Raw genomic sequence first — 9,145 nt, 5'->3', positions numbered from 1 at the left:
AGCCGGTCGTTCTCTAGACATATAGACGCCGGGCCAATTTTGCCCACGTTCAATTTATATTATCAAACAAGGCTACCGGTGCTTTTCTTTGTGTCGGAGTAACGGGGAACAAGATAAAAAAACATGGCTTTTTTGGTCTTTTGAGGCGATAATACGGTATAATCCTTTTACTTTAAAAATCTGGTATTAATTAAATCCTCTCCTTTTTAGGACGAGCTTGTTGATAAGCCTTTATAAAGAAAGCAAACATCCCAAGAAGGATTTCTAGAACAAGCTGTTAATAAGCAGATCAAAAACAAACAAGCAATAAAACTCGTTCCAATGTGCCTGTCACAATGATATTAAGAGAAAACTATGTTAGGAACTTCTAGCAAGGGGTGTATTTTCGCTTTCAGTTTCTCGCTGTTACCTCATTTTCCAAAAAGAAAAGACAATCAAGGTTCAGTTCCCTGGAGCGAAGGAACACAATTATCAGCGAACAGTGGGCAATTGTTCGTTCAATTGTCTTAGCTTCCTTTTATTCTGCCTCCTGTCAATCACCTTTTCTCTCGATTCTGAATGACAAGTGATGGCATTTAACTTTGTTTGCCGTGCTACCAAAACAAAACAACACAATAACGTCAACCCATCTATATCGCTCTAGTACTGGAACTGGTTTTTCCGGGTTAAATTTCAAAACAAAACGCGATAGCACGAGACACTCACGCAGTACTACGCCAGTGATTGACCCGAAGAGAGAACGACGAAAATGAAGCGATTTGAAGTGTACTGTATGCTGTTTATAGCGTTCTTCGACGTCCTGGCTGACGCCGCAATTGTTATAAACCGGAGTGAGAGAGGTAAGTGTTGAAAACGCAATCACAATTTTTGGCGCTTTTTCTTCCATATTCAACAAAACTGTTGATATGGGGCTCCGTTTTCAGATTTCGCGTGGCACACCACCAAAACGCCCGCGTCGACTGCGAAAACAGATAACCCGGCGCATGCGACTCCATCGGTCAGGGGAAAGAAGCTCAGCAAAAGGGAAAAGTGCTGTAAACTTGGCAAAGAAGTGGCCAAAATCGGAGAAACATGCACTTATACATCGAATGTCGACCACATTTACCCGGACTCCCACTTTCACCAGATGAAGACATCTGTATGGACCCGGCGCAGTCATCCCATCAAGCGGCGTTTGCTTCAAAAGTGTCAACCATTTAAGGTATTCTACGAGAAGTGCTGTCACTACGAGTATTCGCTCATCACCCGAGATCTCATTGAAGCAAAGAGAAGGATCAAGCAGTATTTGCGAGAAATCAGGAAGAACGAAGCGGGGGATGATGAAGGAAGTGCTATCCAGAAGGAAGCTCTTCCGGAGAAATCGCAAAACTTCCAAAAGACATAAACATAGTTCGTAACTTTACATAAACCGTAACAGAGCTGAATAACTTCACCAAATCGTATTAAACAATCGAAATTAGACAACCATAACAAAATGCTGACCTTTGAATTGTGTAAATAAATTTCAGTCGGATTGCGTTTTGTTCCAGAACCTTTCAATTCACTTTCAAGCCAACAGATATGTAATGTATAGCCTTGCATGTTTTGAATGTGGCTCTTCTAATGGAAAGGTACTGAGCATTACTTACTTGTTTATTGTCCAATTATATTTTGAAGTGACAGACTTTTTCTACGAACGCAATTTTTGAAAAGGAAAGGATTAGAGCAATTACATGAAAACGTAATGTTCAGAAAAAGGAAACTGAGATCAGATTCCTTTTACGTTGACGATGACGCAGTTTAGTACAATACCGTGTATTAATCATAAAAATGAAACTCTCAAACAGAGAGGCAATATCAAAGACTTCACTGATAATGGGAAAAGGGGCTCCAAATCGTGTAGAATCAATTATTGTGTCCTATAGTGTAAATAACGACTCTGTTTTAAAGGTGGCATTGTATATTCCGTTGGCTGCCAGTTAAAAACTGTAAGTACTGAAATTTTCAGATCGTTTTGTTTTTTGAAGACTTTATATAATCAGGTCCTTAACTCTCTTTAGTTAGCAACCTTGAATGGCCTACGACTTGGTTAGGAGAATTTAACACTTAATATATGCAGTTCTGCGTATGAAATCGTTAAGCAACGGAAACGCACATAGTTCCTTTTCTTATCGTTTCCCTGAACATTTTAAACACACTGTATTGTAACATTTCCTTTACACAAGTTGTAAATAAAAGACAGATTATTGCAATGGCCGTGTCATGCTCTGCGATTTTTCCCACGCTCTTGTGATTATTGTTTTGAAATGATTAATACAGCTTTTTCAAAGGTCAACAATCAACAACGTGTAATGACAAATGAATAGAACTTGGATTAAACACAGGGAGAGGCTATTGTTCTTTGTCCCGCACAAAGAGATTAATCCACCGGAACGGTTTCGGTGTCAAAAAACGTGAGTGGATCTCACAACTCCAAACGCGCAGAACGTGCTTAATGTGTGAGACATGTACTAGCACATTTTAAACCCTTTTCCTCCAAATAGCGCCTTATCACAAGATTCATTTTACAAACACTGAAGACAATGAAGACGGCAGGACAATATAACTATTCTTTGGGTTGAGAGAGCACACTCTAGGGGTCTCATCCTCACACTCAACTTCCATGCACAGTTTATAAATAGCACAACGTTCAAAGTTTATCGAGACTTGAAAATTAGGCCAACCTAAACAGCCAGGTTCAGGTCAGGCGGTATAATAGCTTTCACTTGAAAGTTTAGAGACAGAAATTCGGACATATTTTGATGAGTCACTTCAGCATTTAGTGATCTGAGGTTGAATCTTTAACTAGCCAATGGTCTCATTGTATTCGACCACCTTGACGATCCGACAAAACTTTGGTAACGTTATCTCAACCAAACAGCGGCCTGTTTTAAATTGACTCTTCAAGATGTTTCGTTTAATTCCCTGACCTTGATTCTAGAGAGGTCTCGTGAACTGACAGAAAATGTAGTCAAACGTTTTGTCAAAACAAATGTCAAAACCAAACTAGCAACGATCATTTCAATCAGTCCAGATCCAGTGAACTGACGCGAATTTCGCGCGAACTTTTCGTAAACGATTTGGTGATAGGGCTTCGTAGTGTCTCGTTCAGTTGCTAAGCGCTCGGAAACAGACTCAGTCTGCACAAGAAAAAGTCGAGTTAAAATTTTTAGGGGGTGAAATAGTTTGCATAACTTGTGCACCCCTTCTCCGCCCCGCCTTTCCAGTTGTAAAAGATAAGAACCAGGTTGCCAAAATATGGAGGGCAGAAAGGTGATCAGAAGGCGGTTGAGCTGATTGCCAATTGCACTCTCAGATTCTTTTACACCCCTTGGCATGTTTTACCTTCAATTTTGTATTTAACCGATGAATCCTTCGTGCTTCTGAGGAACAAGAGTGTTTTCACAGAGCTTCCCTACACATTACTAACTTAATTGCCATTATCATTGACCAAATTCATTCAACTACCTTGTCATGACTGGTTCTGGCATGCGTTGGTTGAAATCTGATTAAAGCCTTGGTACACCCTTTTAATTCTTTTAAGACTCGCCGAATAAAACATCCTTTCATTATCTCCCCATATGCATTACAGTTCCAGACTTTTCAAGATCAGTTTTGGCGTTGGCTGAAATATGATTACACCCTTTTAATTCCTTAACTCTCCGAATAACACTTCCTTTCATAGGCTCCCCACATCACTGTCTCCCATATACATTCCAGTTCTGGACTGTTCAATTGCAAGATCAGTTTTGGCGTTGGCTGAAATGATTATACTCTTCGTACACCCTTTTAATTCCTTAACGCCCTGAATAACACTTCCTTTCATTGGCTTTCAAGATCAGTTTTGGCGATAGCCTCCTATGCAGACGTTGTTTGTGTCGGTCCGGAGACAAACAACGTCTGCAAAGGAGGCTATTTTGGCGTTGGCTGAAATATGATTACATACCCTTCGCACGGCACGGTATTTTTGACCTCTTTTCTTATAAATGGTGAAATAAGACCTTAACTTAGCTTCAAAACAATTCTAGAACAACGAGAGGAAAGAAATCAACTCAATTCTTGAAAGGAACATCTCTTGATCTGTTATAGCGCATTTTGGAAACAAAAATGCGAGAACTTGAAAAAAAATAGCCTAACATTTTTCAAGTTTCAATCTATTCCGATCTACTCTGTCTCTGACCAGAGGCACTAATCGACAGTTTTGTTTCACTGGGGTGATAATTTATAACAAAACTAGACAATTATTATCTTGTTTCTGTTGACAGACAAACGTTTTTGAGTTTTCAAATGACATCAAATTCTCGTGATGCTTCCCCTTTAACTCCCCGAATAACACTTCCTATCACTGGCTCGCCAAATGCATTCCAGTTCTAGACTGTTCAAGATCGGTTTTGGCGTTGGCTGAAATATGATTATAGCCTTAGCACATGCACTCTTACTTGAGTTTCACTCACGGAATCAAACAACCAAACCACCTTTCATATTGCGCGGCCGGGTAACTGATTGACAGGAACTTACGAGCCTGTGGGTAGTAATTTAAAGTGACCGAAAGCTACATATTATGGTTTTTCCACAAAGCAGTTGGACTTGCTTTTTCACTTTGTACCTTTCTTAGTTTATGGCATTGAAGTACAGGGCTGTGTCTACTATAGCAAATACCTTCACGAGCGGATTGAAAAGTTATTTCCAAATGCATAAAAGTACAGTTATGCTCTTAAGGGAAAGAGAAAAACCCTCGAAGAAAGGACGAGCACCAGCAACAAAATCAACCTACATATGGCTCCAAAGCCGGGAATCGTCGAACCTGAGCCACATTGGTGGGGGGCGAGTGCTCTCACCACTGCGCCATCCCTGCCCAATGTTGCGGAGAGACAGCTCAAAGTCTACTATTATTCGGGTGATTATCGTTGTCACCTCTTAATATATAGCTATCAAAAAACTGTTTATGATTTATGGTTGAATGGTTTAAGGATACTTCAGTCATGTCAGTCAGTAAGGAGTTATTCCTGTAAGCGATTTACGTTTCCGAGAGTTTAGTTTTTTCATAATTTTGACATTATATGAGCATTGGACATTCTGGGCATTTCTCTAATATTCATTTAAATACATTATTTTGACCCGGCTATTATTGACGCCAAACAGTGCAAAACATTTATCAACCAGAAACTGAAGGCAAACCGCTGTTTGAAGGAGTCAGTATGACAAAGCAATTTTCCTCTTTTGGTCGAAACTGTGCTGAAAGCGAAAATAAGTAGACCGGCGTTATGTTTCTAGAACACCGATAGGGTAGGAAACTACCCAAGTAGTTATCTCAAAGGATGGGCAAACCATCACAAGTTTTAGCGATTTTTCCAAAACGCAGCAGAAGGCTTTGACAAGATTGGCCCGATTTTTCAAGCTTTCCTTAGAACCACTATTTTTGGATTTCCTTTGAATCCAATATGTGTTCTAGCTTTTTCGGTATACTAAAATAGGTCATGCAAATAAATGTCCGCCCTTTTCAAGTGGACATCTAAAAAACAGACGAAAATTAGCCCTCTCGGCGGGCAGAGCAGCTTTCGAATAGTGCTTCATTTATTCATCAACAGCCCCTTTTCAGTCTCCGCTTGGAAAAATACCAGTCTTTCATCTTGTAGCGTTTTTGTGTGCCTCTTGTTCATTCCTACTGAACTTTCATAAGGTTAATTTGTTAAATATGTAACGGGTAAAGTCTGCTAGCAGTTACCATGCAGTTACTGTTCCTCGTTTTTATCGCCTAAGAACTTGTCCCTTCTTCAGGTACACCGTTTCTACTGTTCGGATCTTCCCTCAAATAGAATCCATGATGAAGTTATGTAATCAATGCTCGTGCAATCGACTGCTTTCTGTATTCTTGTACTCTAACCCTCTTTCTCAGTGCAGTGTCAACGTCGGTTTGAGTTATGCAACGAACAAGCTCCCAAACGCGTGACTTTCACGTGACAGCTACTTAGCGTCTTAATCTGCACTCTACACTTCATAAATCTTCCACGGACAGCTTACGTAATTTAGTGTATTGCAGTTGTCTATATTTTTGCGGTGTTATTTAATGTGCTGTAATATAAATAAGCTCGTACTCATTTGCGATATCTGTACCCGTTTATAATGTGCATTTTTTTAAACGTCTCGCTTGCAGTTGTTCGTGGCTAGCGTTTAAAAATAAAGTTGTATGTTATCTTACGCTGATGGCTTAGAGCGCTGCACCGGTATCGCAAGGTCAAGGATTCCAAACTCGTTCAATCCTGAATTTTCCTTTTCAGTATTTACTTCCGCACATAACAGCCACGGCCTTTTATGCATGAAATCTTTTATCCGTAATTCACGCAGCATCATTCCACGAGCGCGCGTTGGATATGACATAGACTTGCCTCAAGACGTCTTCGTGTACGCCGAAAAGAGTAACCTATTAGCGATGAAGTCGCGAGCCGAGCGACTTCGAGAAAGTCTAGATATGACACGATAGGTTTCATAGACAGCCAACGAGGCGAGTAACGTCTTGTTGGCTATAGTAACTGATCATCCAATATTTTTAAAATCTGAGTGGAACAATTGTTTTATTGAAAAAGAAAAATGACGTGAAAGATTGCTAGATCTTGCTGATTCATTTCTAGTGCAGCAGCGAGCAAAAGAGACTGAATGACCGCTATTTCTCGGACATGGTATAACGGGTCATATCCATAGCTGCCAAGCCAATCAAAACTCCGGATGGCATTATCCAATGATCCGGTTTTAAAAGATAAGATAATAAGATATTTTATAAAACTTTAAAAGGTTTGCATTTCGGTTTCTCCAAATTTTAAACATTTAAAAGGTTTATCAACTGTGCGGTTTGATAGGTGCCAATCTCCAATAATCTCCAGTCGATTTCTCGTACGCATACCCTGCAAGCAGTGGTTCCTCCACCGGACGCGACAGCAGAAACAACTGCTCACAGGATATCGCACGCAATGTCCGGTTGCAAGTATATTTTTAACTCATGAGGGTGTCAAGCGCAATTAACCTTCTATTATTGCCCAAAGGTTTTCAGTGCGCAGTTTGGCAGGTGCAAATCTCGAATAATCTCCAATTGATTTCTCGTACGCAATGTCCGGTAGCGTGTTTATTTTAACCCACCCACGAGGTATTTTAAATGCAATTAATCTTCTATTATAGCCAAAAGGTCGTAAAAACAAAAATTCACAATAACTTTCAGAAAAAAAAAATAACCGATGTTTTTGAGACTCGAAGACATATGTGTCGAAGACAAATGTGTCTTCTCAGTCAGTTCTTTAAACCCGCGTTCCATTTGAAATGGTGCTAATATTATGGAATGAATTAAAACAATAGATATTACTGTAACTACGACAGAACGATTCGTTGATTGTTGGTTTAAAGACGGATCCTCTCACTTGATGTGCAAAGCTTCTTTGACCTTGATTTGAAATTCTGAGGCAGCGCGGTCGATGATAGTAAAGGAGTTCTATTATTAAAAATGACGAGATGACCACTTTCGCTGCGTCATTAAACCCGGTCCTTCCTGATGACGACAATCATCAAGTACTCAGTTCCTCCGGATATTTAAAAAGCTTCGGCACACCCTTCTGACGTTAAATTAACTCAAGGGAGGATCCATTTGAATGAACCCACTTATAGTCAGGCCAACCTTGTGTACCGCGATAACAATACCGCAAGGTAACTACTGCTCAGTAGCTTTCATTTGAGTGGTCATCCTTTAGGCACCGAATGGAAAGGAATTTTCCGGGTAACGGCAACCGACTAGGAACCAAACCTGTCCCATTCACGATCGCGACCGGGTTCTCTAAGTAAACCGAAATAACAAAATCATCTTTCCTCGTCTAAACTGGACCCGAGTAGGAATGGCCGAATGGAACGGAATTGTCCGGTTGTTCCGATTTTCCCGAACGTTAGGACAACCTCGCGAGGTATGCCTAAAATTGTGAAATTTCATTCCGGGAAATCTGCTCAACCGGAATTTCTGGTTGAATGGAAAGTGCCCATGAACCATGTTCCTCTGAAGACAGGAAAGTGCAGTTCGCCGGAAACTAGTTTTCATTTTGTCTGGCAAAAGACAAATCCGCAGACTCAAAAGGTTAGAAAAACCTTGCACAGTAAAGCAAACAGTTCTGCAGTTAAGTATTGCTCAAAAGCTTTCATTTGAGTTTTAGACTGACTGAAAAGCACGGGGAGGGGAGGGGACGGGGGGGGGGGGGGGCTACGAAAGTATCCAAGGAATATGGTTTTGAGCCGTTTCTCTCTGTTAAAGTGGCATAGAATTCAACCATTTTGATCGTAAGTCTGTGGTTTGAACAGTTGGGCCAGGGATTGGGGATCTGTGTGGCATACCCCCACCTCAAATTCCGAGAAGAATCCCTCGGGAGAGGTGTGTGTGTGTGTGTGTGGGAGGGGGGAGGGGGGTCCTCACTAGCTGTTTAGTTTGATGCCAAAGTTCAGCATCTGAACACCCAATAGGCAGAAACACTGCTGCTTAAATTTAATTATCAGAAACCATCCCACTTGACACCACAACCGGAATACAATGTAAGGGATGCGAGCCAAGTTTGTTGAAAATGCAATCCATTCCCTTGCACGCTATTGTCAGCTATGCCCACTTCAAGCAAAGCTTTGGTCTACAAAAACAAACAGTTACTTCCTGGTAAGCAACAAACTTTGAACGGCTTTGGTTGTCCTGAAGCCACGAATTTGAAGCCAAAAACACACAATATGGACTCCTGTAAGCCCCCTTCACTTCAGAACGACTTGTCCCTTTTTCGAGTGCTGAATGGAAAGAAAATGTCTGAACAAACATTCCCATCCTTGAGAATCCAAGTTATGCTCACTAATTGACTTTCTGTCATTTAATTCTGGAGCACTCAGCGTTCTACTGGAATCTTTGAATGGCTTTGAATATAATCATTTTGACACTGGGCCAAAAATGTTCGGCAGTCGCAGGGTACCAAAACCGACCCCAGAAAATAGCGATGAATGTTACCGAAACTTGCGTTTATTCAAGGACAAGTGCAGGCGAGCCCTTTGCATTTTCGTCACGAGCGAAAAAGCTAAGTGACAGAAATAATTTTAGTCTCCAAGTAAACGTTAACAAAAGGAGAAT

General features: G+C 40.7%; 1 protein-coding gene across 1 annotated transcript; it reads left to right on the top strand.

The window, feature by feature from the left end:
- The first annotated feature begins 607 nt into the window (after window positions 1–607).
- LOC146462142 (uncharacterized) lies at window positions 608–2,231 on the top strand. Its single transcript, XM_085086029.1, has 2 exons — window positions 608–839; window positions 924–2,231. Exons 1-2 carry the CDS (start codon window positions 749–751, stop codon window positions 1,382–1,384), a joined length of 552 nt encoding a protein of 183 aa, XP_084942155.1. The 5' UTR covers window positions 608–748; the 3' UTR covers window positions 1,385–2,231.
- The last annotated feature ends 6,914 nt before the right edge of the window (window positions 2,232–9,145 follow it).

This window comes from Pavona decussata, unplaced genomic scaffold (assembly GCF_977016875.1).
Source record: "Pavona decussata unplaced genomic scaffold, jaPavDecu1.1 SCAFFOLD_191, whole genome shotgun sequence".
Lineage (NCBI taxonomy): Eukaryota > Metazoa > Cnidaria > Anthozoa > Scleractinia > Agariciidae > Pavona > Pavona decussata.
The sequence above is the reverse complement of the archived record's forward strand: the minus strand, read 5'-3'. Positions and strand labels throughout refer to the sequence as shown.

Bases quoted from the DNA above. Each gene is read 5' to 3' on its own strand.
- LOC146462142 (XM_085086029.1), top strand. From the start codon at position 749: ATGAAGCGATTTGAAGTGTACTGTATGCTGTTTATAGCGTTCTTCGAC. The intron at 840-923 runs GTAAGTGTTGAA...CTCCGTTTTCAG, and splicing joins TATAAACCGGAGTGAGAGAG to ATTTCGCGTGGCACACCACC.